This window comes from Tenebrio molitor, chromosome 5 (genome assembly GCF_963966145.1).
Source record: "Tenebrio molitor chromosome 5, icTenMoli1.1, whole genome shotgun sequence".
NCBI lineage: Eukaryota > Metazoa > Arthropoda > Insecta > Coleoptera > Tenebrionidae > Tenebrio > Tenebrio molitor.
In genome coordinates this window covers 7,813,096-7,837,477 of record NC_091050.1, presented here as the reverse complement: position 1 = coordinate 7,837,477, position 24,382 = coordinate 7,813,096, and the positions used below count along the sequence as shown (strand labels likewise).

Here is a 24,382-nt window from a genome sequence, read left to right as displayed (position 1 = left end):
ATTGAGTACAGTAAGTTCATATTTTCTTTCTAAAACAATACCGAATACAACTGTATTTTTTAAATTTTGATTTTAAATTCGAATGTCATTTGAACGAGAAAAACTCTCGGTGACAAAAACTTAATATCCCCAAAAAGCGCCCGTACACTAGCGCTCTGCGGGGATCACTCAAATTACACTTTTGAACAGGCCGGTTATAATACAGCAGGTCGTGGTAACCATTTAACTTTTCGAATTAGTATGTAATCCTCGGTTAGGTTTACGCTAATTAACAAAAAATAAAACGACGTGATAAGTATAAAATTTATTAAAGGACTTTATGTCGATAACAAGCATATTAAAAACAAGATCTTGTCATCACGATTTTGATAACTTGCCATTGAGATATGTAATTATAAACTCTTATGTCTTATTAGTCATATTTAAAACTTTTATAACACAAAAATGTATATAGTGGTAAATACACACCATTCAAGCAATTTGTGAATGAATATAAAATATATGTTTATAAAAAGCGAGGGGTAGATAATTCCTGATGTCAGTGTAAATACTGAATGATGAAATACTATTACTATTATGAAGATACGATACAATACTTTAATAATATAAACTTACTAATAAATACGTCAAGTCAGATTAGAAACGCCTAAAATCTATTACAGTAAACGTGATTTAGTATAATACTTGCAGGAATTGTCTACCCTTCTTTTTACGATTGCCTAATTTAATATATACAGAAATACTAATTACAAATAAAACAATACCTAGTAGATCTGATGAGAAATGGAATTTACAATAACAGGTAGATGTATATTTATATGCTATAATTTAGGCACTTTAAAAGGCAGCTTTCTCTAGTTACAAGAAATTAAACATCTTTTGTTAATTTGGACGTTTTTGTAGAATTTATCACAGAAAATCATCATTAATGGTAAATAAACAATTTAAAGAGATTTATAAACATCTGTCAGTCATATTATTGCATCTAATTTTTTCTCACAAAAATGCAACATCTTTAACAAACATGAATGTCCAGAAAATGCGCGTTGAAGATGGAAGGCAAAAATTATTCAACAAATGAGTGGAATGATACATAATTATGTTAAAAATTCGTCACATGTGTATCGTAGCGGCTGTGTATCTAGCTTCACCTCTTCGCCATCTCCACTGACTTGGTCGGTACTGCAAATGAATACACTAAATAAAAGCACTAACTTTGATGAAAATAGCTCACTCTAATAAGTATCTGACCACTAGTTGTGTGAGGATTCCTGTAAGCGTAGAGTACCCAAACAGCTAATCCAGAAACCATTGCGATCAAAAATAATATTGCCACAATACTAGACACTCCCATTTTTACAGGATGACTTGGTCCTAAGGCATTATTATTATTATATACTCTACTAGAAGCTTTGGAGTAACCTTCTAGTTGATGTTGAAACTCTTTTTCGTCATGCACGTAGGTAATATTGCTTTCGTCGAAAATATCTGCACCGCTTATGTGAGAACAAATAGATTCATCTAAATGTTTACTCTGACAGTGACTTGTTAACCAGTCTTGACGATTCCTGTCTACACCGCTTGAGCAGCGTTTTATAATCGGGCACCAATAACACTGGAAAAATCACAATAGATTAAACTTTCTTTCAATGTCTTTTCAGTATTTTCAGTACCTCAAATGATGGAATATCTTTGGTAATGCACGAAGCGCAATCTTCATTTTGTAAACAGGTGGGCAAAGCCGTCAGATAAATAACGGTCCAGTTCTTTATGTCTGCTTTGATGAAATTGATGCGGTGGTACTCATAAATTGTCTTTCTACGAACCACTGCAACGCAAAAAAATTATAATCAAAATCGGGTCTACTTTAGAAGTTATTTATCGCGACCCGCTAATTTTTTTCTTAAACTTAAAACGGTACAATTATGAAGTACAAAATCCGTATCATATCATAATTAGTCGCGCGCGAGTGTGAAATCTAATATTTCATGTTTAGGTATACACAAACACAACGTTTACTAAGTGATAACTAACTGCAACTAATTTGCTTGGCTTTAAATTGTTGTTAGATTTTTTTTTTATTCCCTCAATGCTGATACTGAGTACTGCTCGTGTTTAAGCCTACTTACGGAAGATTGTACGGTCGATAATGTAGGCATCTGAGAGTCCCACCTTCACGGGATGGTGGTCATCTGTTATATTCATGATGAACGGGGGAACATTGCGATAAACAAATACTATATCGCCGTTTTTGTGTAACGTTGTCTGAAAGGTGAATTCTCCCTCGGTCGATTTTTCTTGCAGAGCAACTTTGTCCCATTCCACCGTAAATGCAGTACCGTTATCAACATAACGAATAAAACTGTCATTTGAAATGCTCGTGTCAAAATTTGCCATCAAAGGAGCGATGTACTGAGTGGCTGCAAGCCAGGAATGGACGTAGTCCCCGGTGTATAAAAATCCTCCTGTTGCTATTGTCACATTCTTTATCAGGTGTCCATAAAACGGAAATTCGAACTTTAACTGGACGGTCTGCAAGGCGAGATGTTAATGTCGCAATAATGAAACACTCTGACGACTTACAGCTGCTCGCCGATGCGATCTTGACAGTAGGTCATTTACTTTTGTGTCTGTTTGGTTTTTCAAATCGACCCAGTAATGACGGCCAATCTCGGGATCCGTTCGTATTATACTGTTATAGTAAAGGTGATTATCCTGTAGTTACAAAAATACATACATTATAAACAGTGTCCAGATAAACTTAAGAGAATTTGTGTACATTTTCTAGCAACTTACTTCAGTTGAATTTGTGATGTGATGTTCAGTTAGAGTTTTGCCGAAAGCTTCGCTTTCTTCGTCAGGTGGAAAGTTATCTCCTGACAGAATATCGTCGTCTTCTGTCTGATTCTTCGTTAAAGTTATATTTTGCAAAACAGGAATCTTCGCTGATGTCTCGTTCCCCAGTAGTACTGGTTTAATCGTAATATTCTTTCGTTGACCTGTACCATTCACACCTAAATTTTTTTGGATACTGTCTAATGATACTTTTGTTGTGTTTAAATTTGGTGTCACTTTAGTTGCCTTTCCTAATTTCTGAAACAAATTTCAATTTATAATGACAATCTACATGTCTCAATATTTTTTGTCCTTATTCAAATAAGCTTATGATTTTATGTGCATAGATCACGCGAAATAATACCTACATCCTTTAATATTTAAATGGCAGTAAGTCACTCATTTGATACTCTTTTACACAATCAATGTTGCAAAAACAACCATTTGAAACAGAAAAAAATAAAAAATGATCAAGCATTGAGTAACATAATATGCAAATGTTAAAGTTTAGCTTACTCAAATATTTGGCTATTTTCATCATTTTCAGCCTTACATGCACAAATTATGTTTATCATGTTTATCAGTTTCCATAAATTTAGTTTCAATAAGTGAACATTGAACTTGTGCAAATACTTTTAAGAATATTCGGCGTTATGCTGAAAATAAATATGTATAATGTTGCTTTCTCTCACAAAAAAATTAAATTCTTAAAATGAAATAAGTAGGTATCTTATTTCTAACAGCGTATTAATACAATCAACATAATCTAACAAAAAATATTTTTCAAGTGGAAATACAAAATACATATTTTAAATTAAAGCTGCTGTGTGAATGTTATGTCGATCGTTTGGTAATTATATAAGTTTCGATATTACTGCACCAGACTACTCGAGGGAGCAAATTTAGTATTTCTAAAAATATAATAAACCAGTTTTATAAATGAAGAAAGTGCATCTGGTGTTGCCATTTATGTTCCGTACTTGTTATATCATATTGACATTTGGTTAAACTGGCAGTATGAATGAAAACCTTATCTTGGTAGTTTTATCGACATGTGTAATTACGTTAACATTGTCATTTAATAAAAAAAAAACCTCCAACACGAACCTTGTCCGATCACATCACTTTGTGAGTTGAATAATTATGCAGTTTCTAATTAATCAAATAATAAATGGTAATCATCATCAAAGTTTTCTTTCGATATTTAAAATAAAATTGCACATCAAATTATTGGAAAGACAGAAATAATCTTAAATATTTTTTTACCTGTATAAAAAAAATTTCTATATGTAATACTGTCCGAGTAAAAAGAACGAATGGACATTTACTTTCTCAAGTACCTAATTGTTAGGTACCTGCTGTCGTATTACAAACGTAAAATTTAAATAAATGATATGTAATGCAAATGTAATACAAACAGGAGATAATTTACGTCAATACAATATCGCACTGACAATAATCGACAATAACGGGTTGGGTAAAAAAAACATACAATACGTAATTATAGAACTACCGTTAGATCGGTGTTTAACTTTACTATTTGTCATGAATCACTCTTTCTGTTCAAATTCGTTTCAGCTTTCGCTCGGTCTTTGCTAGATAATAATTAAAAAATGTTGTGTATCATGAAACTGGAAACATAACATGACGACTCAGCAAAATTGAATGGCGCCATCATTGCATTTATAAAATATTACGATGGCGATGGGTGCCCTAGGTTATTTTCCATAATTGGAATTACACAACAGGTGATTTCATTACCATAAATATTTTATTTACAATTAAGATGTTGAAAACTGGATGAATTTAATCATTAGTCGATTCCAAAACAGTGATTTTGCATAATAAATTCAAAATCACTCGAACAAAAACAAACTTTATATTCAATAACCGTAGTCGTGTAGTCGTTTGCCACTCGATTCTTTTTCCTGCAGTCGGCAAATTGAATCTTTGAAAATTGTGTGTAAAGGTGAACAAGCTGAAGTTATTCATAGTCGCGTCTCGTCTGGATGGACAGTCTTACGGATATAGTGTATGTGCTATTCTAGCTACGTGTGTATTGCAATAATACAATAAGCAATAACGTCTTAAGCTGTGATTATTACTAAGTTAGATTTAAGTACAATGATACATACCGTCTTGGCCGTGGAGATCTTATTGTCAGTCACAGTTTTATTGACTCCTGGATTGCCATCGTTTGCATTCCCTGTCTGATTCTGAACCACGACCGTGTCATTCTGCAAGGGTTCACATTTTAGCAATTTTTTTAATCTAGAACTAATGTGTTAAAAATGCAATACGATCAACAAAAGAGATAAGGGTGGTTATCGAAAACAAAATGTCTTACATAAATTTAATCTAAAAAAATATTTTCACCAGACGACGACTATTCATAACAAAATAGTATTTTGGAAATTTTTTTGTTGTAGTTTTGGCATCATCGTTGTTAGTATGACTGAAGCTACGCCAGATGTTTTCAAAAGTTTTGTTTTCTGTGGCCACTCGTTATCTCTTTTTTTGCTGATCATGTTGTGTAATTTCCACTAATTTACGGTACTCTTCATCATACGTATTTAAATTCCTGAACAGGTAATGCTGTAAACATTTCATTGCAATTAACGACCAGAAGTAAAAGTCACCAATCCCCGGTGAACCGTATCGGAAAAACAATTTTATTAAATGGCAACAATAATATCAAGTTCAAGGATGTTGCAATGAATTTTTCTCCGACTATTGCGACATTTCAACCTAGATCGACAAGATCCTGTTTTGTCGAGAAAAACTTACTGGCTTGGCGAGAACGACGGTGGTGGTATTCTGTGGAGTCGGTGAATTACTTTGGTTGCTTTCGATTTGGGCGTCTCTCCGATGGAGCCGATGTCCTTCTTCGTGTCCTAACAATTTCGTAGTTAAATAGTACTCAGATCTGTCGTCTTGAGAGTCGGTTTCGTAGAAATGATAATCTGGAAGGATGATTAGTTCGAATTAAAACAACGTCCAAACAATAACGATGATGCGGCTGCAAATTGCTTAATTAAAGCCTTTAATGTGGGTCGAGTTAATAGTTTTCCAGATCGACAGACTGCAGGAAAAGGTCATTGTGCGGTCGTTACGTTTAATGACACAAACATAAAATAAGAATCATCATATTCGAATACCGTAACCACATTTTGACTAAATTTCATGCTACCTTTGTTGACATGGTTCATGTGTCGTTAGCCTCATTGTGGTGTAAATCATAACGTAATTTGTAGATCATCGTCCCCCGTTTCCGTCATTTCTTGTCTGATGGTGTCGCTACAGACACTTTTCGCTCCCGACTGACGTCAGACCGAACCTTTGCTTCAACGTGAAAATCAGTCAAAGAGAAACATTTTGCCAATTCATTTTTTCCCGACTTGTTATCAGAAACAGAGTGACTTGACAAAGACTAGAGTAATTCTTTATCATCGGACTGAATTGAATTCCTTTTACAAAATACGACAATAAGTACCTGTTTAAGTATGCCAAGCAAGCCGAAGGGATAACAAGCAAAACCGGAAGCAGTTTTGAACATGTGCTGAAAATATACATTGAATAATAAAGCCATGCCGCTTGAATGTCTCCGTAAACATTAATTTGAGCTTTTATTCAATTCGCTGTTTTGCATTGACCTGATTTACTTTACACCCGTGTAATAATCTTTAATAATTAAGATGACACAGTCAACTGCAAAGGAAATAAAATCCTCGCTTTGTACCGCACTTCCACGATGATTCACGTGTCAAGATCAAGAATATAAAATCAAGTAACGGTAAAATAAGGATAATTAAATGGGTATTGTACATTAAACAAACAATGAAGTGTGAAGAGGCGTATATCCAAAACTTCAGTATTGTGAGGACACAACTGTCTCTATTATTAACGAAAGGCAAGACTGAAATGAAAGTAAATTACGTTTAATAGTAGTCCTGATATGATTGCAATATTACGTCGAAACAGAACTTTTTATTGAAATAATTGCTACCGAGCCACAGTTCTAAAAGCAATATAGTTTCACGTAATAGTATATTGCCGGGATGTTAAATTTTTTTACGAATAATTCCAAAATCCATAAAATAACTGTTTAAAAATACAATGTGTACTCTGTGTAATAAACCTTTTGCTTGCGCTACCACGCCTTACCACATCCCGGTAAATTTGTTGCTAATTATCGCCACATCTACTGATATTGGGTGTTACGTGGCCTACATTTTTGCAAAACTTCGTAGTTTACTGATCAACAAGATTTCCGTTTTTGAAATAACAAAATTTTGTTTGAAACACTCCTTTGCGCTATAACCTCAACGTATGGTTATATTTTGTCTAGAAATGGTTTAACACATCTTAGAACCATTGATCGGCTTAATTCAAGCATTTAAAAATAAAAATATCCTAATGCATTTGTGTAATTATTTTTCTGTGTTTTCTATCGTTAAAATGTCCATTTTTACTCGGTACCATTTGTATAATCAAATTTTAAAAAATTTAAATCAATGAATCTATAAAATGTACTCAAATGAATATTTTGTGTCTAATTATTATGGTTTGAATTTTCCTATATTTATAAATTCAACGGCTTTTGAAAACAAATTTTGTCCAAAAATGAGACAAAATAAAATTTACCCATCTGATGTTTTCTCGTGTTGATTTCACAACATTAATTTCACAAACACCTTAAGCTCTGCTAGGGGCAGATGAGCACATGGGCAATAAAATTTCAATTCAAAGAGTATCATCATCAATTGCATGTCCGTCTTCATTTAGGCCATTCTCGCGAAGTAGAGCAGCTGCATGTTCAACTGGAGACAAATTAAAGCAGAGCTAAAAATGACCCGATTTTCTTGTTTGACCCCGTGATTGAAGGTCAAAAGTGCTAAATTGTTTATAGTAAAATATCGTCGGCGCTAGTTTGTCATTTAAAAAATGCCAGATTCTTTTGACTCGATGGCTCAAAAAAAAAAAAAGAATTGAGAATGTATCACAGATTACTTCACCATCTGTTTACTAAAGTGAGTTTTACGTAATTATCGAGCCCCGCTTGATTGAATTAATTCGAAACAGCAAGGTAATAATGTATTGTAAATCAGACTTGTTTAGCATAGATTTTCAACAATAACATGCTAATTCTTTCTGAAATCAAACGTCGACGAAAAATAATTAATCCGACAGGAACGCTTGAATATTTATATTTTTCGCAAATGCGAAACAACCCTGTTACTATATATAGATCTCACTTAACAAGTTCTCGACGATACAAGAAAAACGTAAAATAAGTCAGATGCCAACGTTACGCGTGCAACTACAGAAGGTTGAAAACGCATTGATGGACATGTGCAGAAGGTGCCATAACATCGACCTGTTGTTGGTTCTACAATCTTTGGCAACTTTTTTCAAATTTTATCAAATTCCTGTCGCTGACCCCCGCACACCACACTGTTGTGACAAGGATTAAATGTTTCTAATAAAAGACCAGAATATTTTTAACATGTGATTTCAGAGGCCTATCCAATTTACTCTACTCTGTATCATAACAAATGACTTCCACAGCGACCAGTATCTTTCTATTTTTCATATTACAATTGACTGCAAGGTCAATAAAAAAAGAAAACAGATAAGTACAAGTACAGGTAAAATGTTCCTCAACTGTTGCGCAAGTACCTACATAAATACATATAAAATTTCCGTTTTCACAGCCACGCTTTGTGAAAAAAATTAAAATTCTGAATATTCACTGTTCAAAAAAGTACTTACTTTGCAGAATGTAGTGTGAAACATCAATTTGTGCTTTGTTAACTTTCAATACAAAGAAAAATCTTATTCGCCTCTGGCTTTTATACTTCTCTACACTTATGTTAATCACACATACAAACTTTGTCAACAAGCTCTAGTTTCTTGGAGAAATTTGCAACAGACAAACACGTTATAAGACGCAATAATTAAATAATGGGTCCATTTATTTTTATTGTTATTACTTTGGCATTTTGGTAAACAACAGCGTACAAACACTGTAATAAACTTCCATTAACATTATTACTCCTGCATTAGTTACATCCTGCAAAATGTGAAGAAAATGAAATATTGATCTCGTCGTGTGCTGGAACACTTTGATGCTATGCAAATGTTCTTGTTTTTACGCATGACAAACTTGTCTTATATTCCCAGGATGTGATTGGTTCACAAGAAATCATGTCATATGTAAAACACACAAAATGTGATTTAGTACGTTTGGGAAACATATTTATAATGTAAAAAATCAAAAATAGTTAACCCAAATAGCTTGAAGTGAGTATTACTTAATTTTTTTAACTGATCAATTTCACAGTGATGCACTCTTTTATTAACGTAAATGGCTTTAATTCCCCAAAGGAACTGGCAAATTACTTTGTATAGTAGGTACTTCAACAAAAATAGAACCCACAGCCTTGCAATGAATGTCTCAACTACGGCCCACAAAGAAATCTAATATTGTAAAAAATATATCGTTTGCTGCAATGCAAATGGTGACAAGAAATATTACATATTTAAAAAGAGATTTAAAAAGTATTTTATGTAATGTCAATATTTTATTTACAACTCTTTGATAAGATAAATCCCATATCTATAAGTAAAGATCACTTTCCAAAACAAGGAAAAACCAATTGCAAAAAATAACTCGAATTACTATAATTAATAACATCATTGTAATTAGCAATTTTTTAGATATGTTTGTAAAATTAATATCAAGTTAAAGTAATGCTAAGCGAGGCTGTTACTTAAACCAGTATTTGTCAACGACAATAAAACAATGTATTTTTAATAATTTACAAGGTTTTAGCAAACATTTGTGCATAGAAAATTGTGCAAGCACAAATGTTATTTACTTATTTTTTATGAACAATTTCCGGATGCACTGTTCCCTCAGGTACAATCATAGTACATTTCTGGAACTACACGTGTTAATACTTTGGGTAGCTTTGAAATTATTTTATTGCATTGTTAAAAAATTTCCAACTCGTCATAAAATCTGCAACAAACACCACACCACCTAGCAGTAGTTTTCTGCCGAAGAACTTTTCGGGATTTGTACACGCATAAAAAAAAGTGAAACTGTCTTACTTTTCGAGATGAATTTGGCAACTATTTGTCAGCTCGAATTGTTGGATTTTTCCACATAAAAACCGAATGTTAATTGAAATAATCGAAATATCTGCTCAGAAAGTGAATCCGAATGTTTAAATACAATAAGTAAAAAGAAGTTTGCAAATTTGAGGTCCAAATGTACTTTTCTCTGCAATTTTTCAAAGAATGAAATGAAATAAACGGGAAAAAACTTTCTTTGCCACATGCTAAATCAAAAAAACGTACCATTTATAGAAGAAACTGCCGTAATTGTTAGAAATAAAAGAAAATACGAGCACAAACTACCACACATTACACATAACTTCGCCATTTTTGTTTTGCTACTAAAACTTAAGTCGACTGACGTCATAAATCACATTCACACACCGCTTTGTTCTTAGCCTACTGTCTTAACGCGATGTGAACAAAACTTACCTGTAACAGAGTTGCCATATCTAGCTAATTTCGTTTATTTTACTTTCATGGCAGAAACACAACCATTATTTGGTCATTATTTGCCTGACAGATCAAAATAACAGCGTCGTATTTATGCATCGAATTACCAACAGAACTTTTTGTTTTATTTGACGCTATTGATCAAAATAAATGTCAATTTTTGCAGACATTTGGCAATGTCGCTTAGTTTGCGCATTGTGGCTCGTTCACAAATTTTGACATCTGCGGCTGTCAACTAGCAACAAAGTAGTTTACAGTTGTCAGTTTTTCAGTAAAGACGTAACGGTACAGTGCTGAAATACGCAACTAAAGTAGATTAATTTCAGGAAGAAATTTTAACACACTGAAATAATCAATTAATGCTACTTTAACATGTAGCACGTCCTCAAATTCTTGATCATGATTACTCCGTTTGATGATTTCGTCTATCTCATAAACAATGTCCTTCTTGGAGAAGAGCCGGTAAATTATACAATTTCACTAGAATCGTCCCCTATTTAATTTGCATCGATTTTAGACCATCGAAGATTTTATCCTACTAATTGGTACAATTGTGGCGTTTGTTGCTTTCGTGCTTTGGTGCTGTTTTCCTGTGGTTCCAAAGGATTCACAGACACCACTCCACTATGAAGGTAAAGATTATCAGCTCAAGTATAATCAGAGGAAAGTTGACTACTGCTCTACATAAGTTTTAACCAAATTTTATGACATGCCTCATTTTGCAACAAATTACTCAAATAAGTTGTAATTTTTATCAACTTATCAAAACATGTAGTTATTTTCAGTTAACTGATTTACTGTTGTTAGTTTTTTTTTAATGCAGTGGTGGTGGGGAATTATTACAGTTTACAATGCCTCATCCAGAATATGTTATATTTAAAATACTCCACCAAATGTAATTTTGTGACTGAAACATGAGTATTAAAAGCTTTACCTTTAAAATAGGTTGGTTCCAACCTCCACAAATTATTTTGAATTTTTGTATTGTCTCTAAATAGGTAATTAATGTCAGACTGTATTTTCTAGTCATTTCACATTGTTAACCCTTCACTTAATCTAAATGTATCACAATGTATTTATTGTAAATAATATTGTATGAATATATTTTGTCAATTAAAATTGTTTACGTGGAACTCTAATTGTATTTCCCTAGCAATAATTCCAATTTTAAAACAGAATCTCAAAAATACTCAAAAGTTATTTTCATACATAATGTAAGCTTCATGTAAACAATTATTTCTTAAAATGATTTAGAAAAGCAGTGATAGTTTTTGTATTTATTTAAATATAAATAAAAAATCCAATCACATCAGCACTCCAACTGGTATTCACTCAAGTCATCTTGTGACGCTATTGAATGAAGTAAATCGTCGTATTCCAAAGACACAGGCGAAAAAGGGATTTTTTCTTCATTTTTCTCATAAATAATATTGCTTTGTATGCTGATTCTTTGGTTGTAGATGTTCTACAAAGCTGTGGTCAGAAATCTCATTTACTCTACTAAAAGTCTTACAGTAAATGGCAAATCGCATATTGTCCTGTGAAAGTTTGCATTTTTGACACGCACTGCATCGACTTCTTGTGACAAGATCAATTTTTTACGCATTTGGAACATCCTTTCCGTGCAATTAGATATGTAACTCAAATCCTTCAAACCATCCAAAGCGTCTGACAATCGGGCCTCTTTTAAAGTAGTGTAAGTTTCCAGTTCATGGAAGTGTTCCTGAAATAATCAAACGTAATCGCCATCCATTTTGCGATAAAAATAAGCACAGTTTGTTTTTCGTTTTTAACGATCAGTTCGATTCTGTACTGGATATACGTTTTCCACTGTCGGATCTGCTTAACTCGTTCCATTAACAAGTCATTGTCAGTTTCAACCGGAGTAATTCCCTCTTTTTGTAGTTCCTTAGACACTCTAAGCCACCCTTCGCACATCTTCAGAGACAAGTAATTTTCGGCGAACAACATGGTCAGCTGAAAATTTCCACAACTAACGAAAGATCGAAGAAGCAAACTTCACATTCTCACGTCGTCATCGGTATTTAATTTTTCATTGTACAGTTTATAATGCTCGTTTGCCAACTCCACGCGTTCTTTAAATTTGACTTTCAGCGCTTGCAATATGGCATGGATCCTGCACCTACAACTTTCCAAAAGTTCTGCTTTTGATGTGCAGGTTTTGTGAAAAGTGATTTGCTGTCCGTGGCAAAGGGCCACCCAGAAATTGTTGTGCTTTTCTTCAGACATTTCTACCTTCAGGGCGGTGTCACACTGCTTTTCAGTTTTACATCTGAAGATTTCCATGAGCATCGGCAGTAACTTTTTACCGCATTTTCTCCAAGTAATCAGGTACGGAATGCACGAAGATTTTCTGGTAACGTCCGCCAGTACCCCAAGGGATAACGATTTTACAGGAAAAGTGAATTTCTAAAATTGTACAGAAGGATTTTAAAGTTCATTTTTGTATAACAGAAAAATCTAGATTTTACAAAAAGCTCTCAGATTAATTCGTTGCGTTGCGTTCAGATATTAGTACCTCGGTGATGTCCAACATGACGTAAACTCCTCCTTTCTTCAAAAATGTAGAGTACAACTGTTGAGTCGCAAGAATACATTCCCATAATAAATGAACTGTACATGCAGTGACTCTTACGTCAATAAGGGGATCATTTTCGTTAGGATGAATCACACGATCCAAGTAACTGATACAAATATTAATGACTTCGTTGTTTGACATGTATCCAGCATTGCAAAGAATTTGCAATACGCAGAAACTACGTGCTAGAATTTTTTGATGTGTAGTTGATAAAGTCGGACTGTTGAGCAGTTTTTGACAAATCACTAAATTACCAAAAATGTATTTCATAGAAAAGCATTTGCTTTTAAGGACTCACTTATTAAAATGTCGACTGTATCATTTTCACCCAAAATAATAGTAACATCCTCAACATTCAATAGAGCCATTTCACTCAAACAGTAGATATAAGCTTCAAGTAATTGTAAATCATAAGTCTTGATTAGGTAACCTTCGATAATGTGTAGAATTCTAAAATTATCTTATTTTTTGTGTTATCAATACTAACTGTTGCATTTACTTTATCGGTCCATTTACACTAAAAAACATGTCCATCGACCATTCCAAGAATTTTGGCATTATTTTCAGAATGATTTTTGCAAGTTGGCAGTATCTTTCGATGTGGTCTCTTCTCGTGGTGTGTTCTTGAAACAGACATTTTGTGAAAGCTTTCACTATTTCATTTTCTTTGATCAACTGAAACGTATTAAATAAAAGTTCGAAGTCTGTACCCTTCTTAGTTTTACCTCTGCAATCTGACTTTGTCCATAGAAATGCAGACAAACCCAGATAATTTTTTTGAATTGAAAATCCAAATTGTCGTCTAATAGTTGTACATTCGAACGGCAAGTGCAACCCGCGGCTACCATGGCCATAATTGCTATATCTGTTGCGGAACAAGAAATACATTATGTAAGTGGAGAAAAAATATCATATAGTGTCTACCATCAGCAAGATCGCTTTCCATAAATCCCATGGTAGGGAATGTGGTCATAAATTTTAAAATCAATGCCGACATATTATTGCGATTAACTCGTTGGCCGGGACAGATATTTGACCACCGAAACGCGTACTGAAGACTCCTTCAAACGTAGGGTCAGTAACGTTCGTGTTAAAATTTAATGGAGCTCTTACCACAAGGCAAAAACAGACGGATCTTTGACATTTACTTTGTCTCTATCTACAGTTCGCAATAATTTCCATAAGATAGTGCAAGTATCTTCGAAATGAGGAATGGTATCTGACGACGATGGATTTTTTGGTCTAGTTTCGATATTTCGTTCTCTCCATGTAGGTTCAAATCTCTGTAGTAAATATTCAAGCGCATTTTCTTCTAGAATCTTCTGACCTAAGACATACCTACCATTCACTTTTTACCCCGTTTTTATAACAACCACGCACAAACGGTCGTTGATATTTGACATATTAAATACATTACGTCCAGCAGAAGTGGGTATAAATTGTCGTTTGCGACTTGCAAAAGCTGTGCAAAAATTGCAGGGAGCTGACTTTTTTCCGCTGCTTCTCTGGTGCATTCGACGGATACGCAACAATAACCGACGGGTGGTTTAGGTTCCAATAAGTTTTTGATTGCATTTAATACCAACTTTTTTAAGTCGTCATCGTGCAAACACAAGATTAAGTAGCCTAACACAGAAAAATACTCCTGAAAATCTCTAGCGTATTCCAGAGCTTCAGAAACTTTTGTTAACATTGGGGGAATAGCGCTGAAATACAACAGGCATTCCAAAGGTCTCTTATATGCAGATATTGTTTCAAGCCTCCTCACGATATTCTCATATAGTCGAATAATATATGTTATATCTCTAAGCCACTGTTCTTGTAATTAAAGAAAATAGTACAAAAAGTTTCTCGCGATCCTCAAAAAGGATACAAATGCATAATGAGAAGCATTCAAGAACTCATTTAAAAGCTGTAAATGTCTGACAGTTGCATGTTCCGAAATCGGATGTTCCATCAGATCTACTAATTTTCTGATCAAAATGCAAGGATTTCTTGGTTTGCATTTTGCCTTTTTCTGTTCATAATCCTCACTTGCCATTTTATAATTAATGTTCTCGCAGTTTCTGAAAGTGAATTAATCTTGTGTAAATTAGTTATTTTGACGTGTAAAAAATCCAAAAATTTGTCAAATTTGTTTAATTTTTGGAGCCGACCGGTATAATTATGGTACATTTTGAAATTTTGATATGTTTGACAGATGACATAAAGCAACACAATGTTTAGTAAAATAACAAATTTAAAGAATCTGGGCATTAGTTTTAGCAAATTATCGCTGATAAACGGATCAAGTATCATAACTAGAACTAAGTTAAATGGGTAATTATGATAGTTCAAACGAAAACTATCACATAACCTTACTTTTAAAATTGAAGCTGTGTGCCTGCCAGAAATATATCAGTTACTCCAATTAAGTATGATCTAATGGAATTTTTTGATGATTCAAAGAACTGGGGAGCCACAGAAGTAAAAAGTGGACGGTCATGGAAAAAAGAAGAACTCCGATTGAAATCGAATGCTGATTTACATAAGCTCTGGTCAGAATGTTATTACTGGTGTTTGATGATTTTATTAGGTATTTTAGGTATGTACTGTTGAAAGAGCGTAATATGCTACTGACAATGGAGCAAGATGCTAAAGATCAAATTCGGTTATTTCCAAGCCCTGAGCGTCTGGATAAAGTTGAAGATTCCATGGAAAATCTAGAAGCAGTTGTGAAAGAGCGCAACACAGCTTATCATGAGCTAGAAACAGGGGAAAAAGGCGGAAGACCAGGCAAATTGAAAACAGGTCCATTTGGAATAAGATATTACTACAAGTATTGTTGAATTAATATTTGTGGAAGTATATTTAAAAGCATTTTACAGAATGTTTCAACATTTAATACCCCAGTATATGAATAAGAAGCACCGTGAAAATTATCCCGATTATGTACCTAATAAGGATACTGAAGCTTTCCTTTTAAAATATAGAGAAAAACTTTACTTGACCAAAAAGAAACAACAAAGGTGATTTTTTTTTTGCGGAGGAATTTTAAAATTTATTGTCCATTTTGTAGACGTAATTTCAATCATGTTATTGGCTTATTAAAGAGATTTCCAAATATGGACATGGATGCACTTCGAGAGCAATATCCAGATGTTGACATTGAAAAGGCTAAAGCGAGTAGGAAGTACAGAGGTCATTTTGTGCCACAATAAGTCAATGTTGATGTATTGTAAAGTTTTCAAATAAAAATGAAAAGCAAAAAGTCTTGTTTTAATTTCTTTTATTGAGTAATAATTTAACTACATTATTATTCATCAATACAGTGAAGTAATAGATCAAATACATATTTTTGTTCATGTTTATACAAAAAAACACTACCATCTGAGCAAAAAATACTTGTGAGTTCAAAACAAAAAGAGTAAAAGTAAACAGTTACGGATCTTTACGTAAAAAATTAATTATCTAACTAAATATCACTATGTTATGTATTCATAAAAATCTCAACAAGTTTTATTTGTTACCGTTACAGCACCAAAATATTTACCTAACTAAATATTAATGGAAATGGTTAAAAGCACCATCCAAGCTATGACGGGTTACGATTTATTTTCTAATTAAATTTTTAAATGGACTTGATCTATTTAGAAAGGTTGTCAATCAGTTTGGAAATATCAATAATATTTTTGAGATAAATCAGGGAAATCCCCGGGGAAAGAATTTTAATATCTTTGAGTATGATCGATTCCTTTAAATACTTCATATTCTTCAAATACGAAGAAGACTTGGAGAATTTCAAATTCAAATGGTAACGAAATATCACAGTTCGGCTAAATATTCAAATCAAATCAACTTGAACGACTATTTAAAATCAACCAAGCCTTTTTCTCGAAGAATAAATTTCTAAATATTCAATATACTGCAAGTACATTTACTGATTACTAACCTTGATAATATGCTAACAACTAAGGAGCCTGTGCTTTGTCTACATGTGCAGTATTACATTATCAAGCATTATTACGCGGTATGATTATTATTAATACAAAAAGTATTTAAATACCTATCACATTCGTATATCCATAAATATCAATAAATAAAAGAAAATGACTAGAATATTAAAATAAATGTGGAATTATTTCATCGCCTACAAAAATATATCATCCTATTACAAAAAAGAAAAATAACTAATAAAACAGGTATATATACAGTAAAATTGGAAATAAATGACTGGAAACCGACAAACTACACATCTACAAAAACTGCAAATGTACAGTGTTAGATGGCCATAACTGTTTTAAAGAAGTATAAATATCCACACATTTCTTACTAAGAGGGTCCGTTTCTGGTATGGTGCTCAATGGAAAACTATCACCCTGCCAATGATTTCTCTTTTGTAAGATTTCATTAACGCCAATGAAATTGTCTACTTACATTTTCATTATTGTAAGCCCAAAGAATCTCCAAAGTTGATATAAAATTCTCAAGCTCGACATTTGTTGCGAAGTACAAAATCCAGTCACCACTACATTCGTGAACTTCTCTACACGAGAATTCCTGAATTTTTACGAACAATAATTAACAAAACATTCAAAAATGTCGGCACAACACCTACCAACACGCACCAACTCTGTTCGGCCGAAGGTAATCTAAACGCTATCAAATCGACAATAGCGGCACATGATAATACTTGAGGTCCTTTTATAGGTTGATGCTGATTTTTTGAAGGTAACAGAGACGAAATAGTACAAGGGAAAGCTTCCCTCACGGTCAAAATGTGATCAGTGGTCATCAAAAGAGAACAAGATTGAGTCAACATTTTTTCTCTTTGGTTGTAACCCTACGAACCACTTTACAACATCCGCTATCATCATCGGCGTTGAGTGCTTACCCCACTAGCCGCGTGTACCAAACACTGCAACCAATCGCTGGCCACGTACTCGTCAGGCGCTGCAAGATGCAAAGTTTTCCCCTCGATCATCAACTGGAAGGTGTGAGGCCGGGGACAATTAAAGACTCGTTGGGCACCTTGACAGGAACCGTTGATGAGAGGAAACACTCTCATCGGGACCCTCTGCGATGCCGAGGATAGCATGTACAACACTCCGGCCCTGAACGGTAAAACATTTTTTTAAATGTTTCGAAACCCGAAAAATATTACTTTAGAATGAAGTACGCTGTTTCCCATCGAGCCTCAGTGTCGGATGTTTTGAACATGAGAGGTCCCTCCTTGTTAGGGCCCAGTGGGGTGATCTCAGGTATGTCCGGGTTGAAATCTTGAATGTTGACGATGCTATAATAAAAGTATTCCTCCTCCTGAAAGTTACACAATGGTAAATTTAAAATGTTATTGTTGAACTTTGTATGGAAATATTGAAATATACGAGTATTTAAAATTGTAAGAGATGGATTCCCAATTATATTTTTTATTAAAAATTTTATAAAAATCAATACTCGTAATCTACTTACACTTGTTTTTTTTTACAATGTGCACAAGTTATCAAAAAATCACTCGGTCCCGGTACGTATTTCGTAAAACTTCTTGATGTAAAAATATGTGGTAGTACTATAACTTCTTTTTATTCTCACGAGTACCGTAAACCATTTAATTTAATAGTCGTTTTTGTTACTTCCAAATCTTTCGTCATATGCAGTAAAACAATTTTATTAATTAAAATTAATTCATTTCTTTTCCAACAAAAAATAATCAGTGGATTTAAATGTTACAAAATTGTGCAAGAAAATCGCAAATTACTCCATGTTTTAGTTTTTCGACGAGTGAAAAATATGAAACTTTTTGTGTACAATTTAACGTGTAGGTCAACGAATTAAATTGTACTTTTTCACACAGTTATGAGTACAACGTGTCTCAGAAATAAGTACATTAATTTAAACCGGTGACAGATCTCGTTAAGAATAAATAACAAAATTATGTACAGTTGCGGCCGTTGAAAACTCAGACACTTTGACAACGCCAAACTTTTGGCTTTGTAAATGGTATTGAAAGTGACGTTTCTCGAAATGTCACTCAAACATTATCCACATTAATTTCTCTCGCAATGGCTGTTATACTCACACCGTCCCTCAGTCAAACACATTTTTGCAAATCAGATAATTGCGGCATTTCAAAAGTTACGCGCGATTCTGACCTAATATGTCAAATACTGACACTGACTTTATAATCCTTGATGAAAATCCTGTTTACGCTAATCAAATTTCGGAATTTATACAGAGTGTTTAAATCTTTCCTGTCTGAGATTTTAACGGCCGCAACTGTACCTACCATTTTTTCGAAATCTAATTTTCAGTTTAGTATTTTACCCCCCCATAAATTAACGAGCTGTCTATTTTCTAGTTATTTGGCCCAATGACAGTGACCGTGATATAATAGTTTTTTGTAAAATCAACGTAAAACATCGTGTTTTTAGAATAAAGTTTTTTCGCTCTGCAGCCGAGGTAGGAGAATTAAATTTTTAGTTGGTTTTACTCGACTCCAAAAGGCAGGTGTTTACGTGAAAACGGCACAGTTATTTTCGAATTGTGAATACATAGATATTGTGTAGTGTATGGTGACGCGTGTGAGAGTACTCCTCGAGCCCAGAGAATTTCCGTGCAACTTCTTCTTGTGGGGGTACATGAAGGTAGGTATATTCGATGTCAATTGATAAAATTGAAGTTTTAAGAGAAAGGATGGAGATGCTGCCACATTTATTCGACGCCTTCATTATTGTATTGACAATAACGGGGGTCACTTTAACTAATGATTAGTGATTACTGATTACTCTGATTACTTCATGAGAATTTTTACGGATTAATACACTACTTTTAGGACACATTTTGTCATTATCCTAGGTATGGGTGATTCATTAGGGTCAGTTTAAAATATTTATTATTAAAATTGTTTTCATTTAATATCTATAATACCATATGATTCTCTTTTTTCTCTTCCACCCTTATAGGTCACATCAACGGGCGCAGCAATTAGCCGTTGTACGCAAGAAACAAGTGAAAGTTTTCTTGTATGTATTTGTTTTTTGTTCTTCGCTTGTAACGAAATTTGTGCCAAATCTTTTAATAATTTTAATTAGATAACTTCAAGGTTTAGGAAAAATATATTTAAATATATTGTTGCTATTATCGAGTTCCATTACCAATTAAACTTAATGTACTTATTTTTGAGACGTATCGCGAAACGTGGATTTCCAATTCAATCCTACTCGCGTTCAAGTGCGAAACTATTACACAATTAAGTAAATTTTGACTTTTTTTTTGTCGCACAACTGTTTCAAAACGGAATTTCTCTTTGTGTATATTTTTTGTGAAAACTTCATTTCTAATTGAGAAATTTGAAACAGATGCATTTAATTACAAGATTCGACTTTCTAAAAATGTAAATTCACATTAAAATTCCACAAAGATTTCCATAAAACTACAATTTTTGTAGCCACGTGTAACTTGAAGCATCACAGTTTTGTACGTTTAAGTGAATTCTTACATTTTGTACTTTTTTTAAATGTAACAATATTGGGTTTTATTTTATTTTTGTTCCTAGACTGGAGAATTTAACGGATGTTTCACATTAAAAAAACCTTTCCTGGCCAAAATCGAACCTACCATGCGACCAAAAAAATATATGTAAATCGAGTAAGCCATGACTGTCATGGTTAAGTTGTTTAACTTGACGGTTGTCAAATACAATATTTAAACTAGTGCTGCCAACTGAACCATGATTGTCATGGCTTACTCAATTTTTTTTCGTTTGCACCGTATAATTCCCGATAACCTTACCTTGTCCACAGAAGTTTGTTTGCAAATTGCCCTCCTCAAGTTCGCCATGTCTCTCATACTTAGGTTTTTAACGGCTGGCAACCGTGGTTTGCTTATATCTCGTCTCATTGCAATTTCCAGCGATCCGACAAGATCGCCGGTTATTTTCGAACAACCTGTAGTGATGATGCACTGCATGTCTTTGTCGTAATTAGATAAGTGTATGGTTTGTGCACTCGGGCCTACTAAAATCGTGTTGAGCTCAGTATAAGGTAAAACAAAATGATTGCACAGAGAATTGCCCAGTTTGACCCCCGTAATGTACAAAGTGGAGTCAGTCAGTATCAACAGCAAGGGTTTGCTGTCGCCGTTCGTCGAATAAGCACTTCTCACCGGGAACACCTGACAATAAAACACCATACAAAAAAATTTAAACCAGTACGTGTGCGATTACCCTCAAGAGCCGCTCTAACCGACTCCTGAATATCTCTTTCTTCAACTGGATCACGAATTTTTTGTCGACTACGTCGTCCGAATTCTTCTGACAGATCTCTTTGCCTCTGAGGATTTCCCTTTCCAGAGCTTCGTCCACTTCGTCCTTGCCCTTGTACTCGAATTTGAAATCTTTCACGTACAGTCCCAGATATTTCTTGCGATTCTTTTGCTTGTTTTGTGCTTTAACATCTAGCATCTTCTTGAGGGTAACGTTACGCAAAAATCGATTGATTAGAGAGGTTTTGGAAGTGGATGGTTTCAGATTTTGCAAACTCTTGCTGGTGACCAGACTGCCCTCCTGATCGCTTCTGGAGGACTCGGAAGGTGCCATCTTGAACGGGCTGAGAGAATAGTGGTTAGTCCTGCTGACTTTTCGTTTTGGGGAGTGAAGATGTCGCCCGCCTACGTTTTCCGAGGACATGTCAGAAATCGTCTCGTTATCGGACCAGTCCATTTTTGTGCTCGACGCGTATTTACTGACGGAGTTTTTTGGGCTCTTGTACTCCGCTTCTTGTACTTCCTCAATACTGTCGCTTTTTTCGCGGACCGGCGGGTTCGCACTCGAGACTATCTCAAAGTCGTCCGGCAACTCTTTCTCGGGCTCTTTGGCCTTCTTACGAAAAAAATTGAATTCTTTCAAAATCATCTGGTAGACGGTCGAGCTCTTCGGCTTGTTCTGTTGCTCGAACGACTTCTGGAACTTGTCATATTCGTACGAATAGCTGATCCCCTTGTGTTCGTAAACGTTGCTGTCGCAGACTATCACGTTCGCCGGCAAGTTCTGGTTGCTCGGGTAATTCGGATAAAATCCTTCGCTCGCGGTCAGTTTGAGATTCGTTTTGTTACTTGACACGTTTGGTTTGTCGGTTTTCTTGACCGGTAACGGTAGAACTTCGAGCGGTTCAAACCCCTTGAAGGTCAGATTCGTGCAGGACTTGCGCCTGTTCGATTCGTGCGATGAAGAGTATATGGCGAAGTCTTCCTGACCCTCGGGCACACCTCTTTCCGCTAACGGAACCGAAGTCGAGAAGTTCAAAATGTTCTTCAAGCTGCCGAAAATATTCGTGTCCAATAAGTTACTGTCAGATCTCCTCTTCCGATTCGTCTCCTCCTGAACAATGTTCGTATCGATATATTTTTTCGAGTGGTTGGTCTTCTTCAGACAACTAGATTTGGGTTGTTTCAGTGTTGGTTCTTTCTTCACGCAGTTCTCTTCGCTGTCTTCGTCGATCGAACTGGACATGCTTCCGGTCGAGCTCGACGAAGTCGACGAAAATCGAGTATTATGTTGAATGTACAGATCCGATTTGATTTCTCTTTCAGTTGGCGCTTTCTCGTAATAGGGGGCATCACCCTCTGCTGCCCAACTGTAGCGCCCTTTAATCACGTCAGGTTTACGCACAAAACCTCTTTGGAAAAAGCTCAAAGACACGTCCGGCTCGTGAGTTATGAACCCGTGATTAATGTGAATATCATCGATTTTTGTGCTGTTTAATATGTCTTCATGGAATGAAACCCGTTTTTTTGGAGTGTCAGATTTTGATTTTTTCTTACGCTGTCTTCGGAATACTATCTGTTCTTCGACCGGCTTTTCAACAACGGGGACATCCTCTACTATGGGTAAAACGGCGCTTTCCGAATTATGTAAATTTATCTTCAAATTTTCATTAACTTCTTCTGACATGCTGACATGCATCTGATCAACGTTTTCGACATTTGTGACCAATTTGTTTTGTAGAGTGTAGTCCAACAATTCATAGCTGTTCAAAGAGACATTCATCAAGTCACTTTCGGGAGGTTTCTCTTGCAAATCTTTAATTGGATGTTCCATTTCGAACACTTCATCACTAAGTGACTTATTTAAAACTTCTTTTTTGGACTTCTCTAAAGAACACTTGATGAAAGTGGACTCACTTGCAAGTTCAAACTTGTCAAAATAATTTGGTACTGATTTTGAAATTTGACTAAAGTTGAGTTGGTTTAAATTTTGATTTGTTGTATCACTTTTTATCAGCTGCTCTTGTCCTGTTTGTTTATTGTCCTTGTTGTGATCTATTGCTTCATTTTTTTGGATATTTTTCCAGTTCAGCTCTTCAGTACGTAGCAAAATGTCCTTTTCTTTGACCATGTCTTTTTTCTCAACTAAATCATGTTCTAGACTAGGTATGTTATCAATATCACAACCAATTCCGCTCACGGACATCACAGAAGTGACTTCACTTTCACTGTCCAATAATTGAACCCCTGAATCTCCCGGTGAAGCTAAACTTGACGTTGTACTGGATGTCATTTGCAATTCCTGACTGTTCTGCTTTTTAATTTCTGAATCATGTTGAGAGATTTTGTGCTTGTTATCAAATTCGACGATGTCCTGGATTTCCATTGTGTTGCTGCAATTGTAAAAGCAGAACTAGTGGAGTTTCATTACACCCTAAAATGAATTATTGATTTCTTAATGTACACCAACACACACTGATTTGAAGCGTTGATTGACACTAGAATAGGACACGAATTGCGAAGTTGTCCGCCGGTTAAATATATGAATGACCTTATTCTACTACCGTAAAAAATACTAACGCAGATGGCACGAAAATAAACAAGCACATATGATGGATGAATCATTCGGTGTTAAAAAAAGAGAGAGAAATCGTTACCTTGTTATTATTATTGTCCTTGACGAAAAGTATTCTTGCTGCTTCCTTTAATGAGTTTTCATCGCCCTTTTGCGTAAAGTGCACATAACACGTAAAACGTCATTTCATTTATTTTTTTAGAGGCTGCTGTGTACCTACTAATGACACTTTGAGCATGCGTTCGCTGTCATTTTGACGTTTCGAACGCACATTGATTTTCACATTTTGAACAGGACCGTACTGGAGAATTGAGAAAGTGCGGGGGAGGCTCCGTAAATGGTTATAAAAGTAAAAGTAGCTGTAAAACACAAAGGATGCTGTACAAGGCAGGGTGATTGGCGAAAGATTATGCAATTAACTATTGTTTGTTAAATACTATAAAAAATGAAGGCTACAGCGTATAACATTAGAAATAAAAGTGACTTAAAATTCAAAAATTTTAAACATTATATTATTAAATAAATATATAACGTAGAGAATATTCGTTTTAAAAATA

General features: G+C 34.6%; 4 protein-coding genes across 6 annotated transcripts; 1 reads left to right on the top strand and 3 right to left on the bottom strand.

The window, feature by feature from the left end:
* Positions 1-292: 292 nt before the first annotated feature.
* Positions 293-10,359, bottom strand: l(1)G0289 (lethal (1) G0289). Of its 2 annotated transcripts, XM_069049007.1 has the most exons (10): positions 10,201-10,358; positions 5,623-5,798; positions 4,971-5,072; positions 2,797-3,093; positions 2,584-2,715; positions 2,130-2,532; positions 1,674-1,828; positions 1,423-1,615; positions 1,235-1,374; positions 293-1,182 (listed from the first exon to the last, which is right to left on the bottom strand). In XM_069049007.1, the coding sequence occupies exons 1-10, from the start codon at positions 10,322-10,324 to the stop codon at positions 1,114-1,116; spliced, it is 1,791 nt and encodes a 596-aa protein (XP_068905108.1). In that variant the 5' UTR covers positions 10,325-10,358; the 3' UTR covers positions 293-1,113. The 2 variants fall into 2 exon arrangements, with proteins under 2 accessions (XP_068905108.1, XP_068905107.1); XM_069049006.1 differs by having other exon boundaries at positions 1,235-1,615; positions 10,201-10,359.
* Positions 10,360-11,672: 1,313 nt separating this feature from the next.
* LOC138131796 (cilia- and flagella-associated protein 69-like) lies at positions 11,673-15,050 on the bottom strand. Its single transcript, XM_069049004.1, has 12 exons — positions 14,883-15,050; positions 14,390-14,822; positions 14,123-14,336; positions 13,934-14,070; positions 13,735-13,874; positions 13,509-13,684; positions 13,308-13,459; positions 12,950-13,254; positions 12,442-12,840; positions 12,184-12,387; positions 11,924-12,133; positions 11,673-11,875 (listed from the first exon to the last, which is right to left on the bottom strand). The coding sequence occupies exons 1-12, from the start codon at positions 15,048-15,050 to the stop codon at positions 11,720-11,722; spliced, it is 2,694 nt and encodes an 897-aa protein (XP_068905105.1). The 3' UTR covers positions 11,673-11,719.
* A 138-nt stretch (positions 15,051-15,188) lies between these two features.
* Positions 15,189-16,259, top strand: mRpL47 (mitochondrial ribosomal protein L47). Its single transcript, XM_069049015.1, has 5 exons — positions 15,189-15,328; positions 15,385-15,546; positions 15,594-15,827; positions 15,877-16,017; positions 16,068-16,259. Exons 1-5 carry the CDS (start codon positions 15,228-15,230, stop codon positions 16,207-16,209), a joined length of 780 nt encoding a protein of 259 aa, XP_068905116.1. The 5' UTR covers positions 15,189-15,227; the 3' UTR covers positions 16,210-16,259.
* A 1-nt stretch (position 16,260) lies between these two features.
* On the bottom strand, positions 16,261-24,062 carry prd1 (pruning defect 1). 2 transcript variants are annotated; one of them, XM_069049002.1, is made up of 8 exons: positions 23,908-24,062; positions 21,213-23,643; positions 20,780-21,160; positions 18,153-18,307; positions 17,883-18,102; positions 17,607-17,831; positions 17,426-17,548; positions 16,261-17,367 (listed from the first exon to the last, which is right to left on the bottom strand). In XM_069049002.1, the coding sequence occupies exons 2-8, from the start codon at positions 23,634-23,636 to the stop codon at positions 17,245-17,247; spliced, it is 3,651 nt and encodes a 1,216-aa protein (XP_068905103.1). In that variant the 5' UTR covers positions 23,637-23,643; positions 23,908-24,062; the 3' UTR covers positions 16,261-17,244. The 2 variants fall into 2 exon arrangements, with proteins under 2 accessions (XP_068905103.1, XP_068905104.1); XM_069049003.1 differs by lacking the exon at positions 23,908-24,062 and having other exon boundaries at positions 21,213-23,789.
* Between the last annotated feature and the right edge of the window lie 320 nt (positions 24,063-24,382).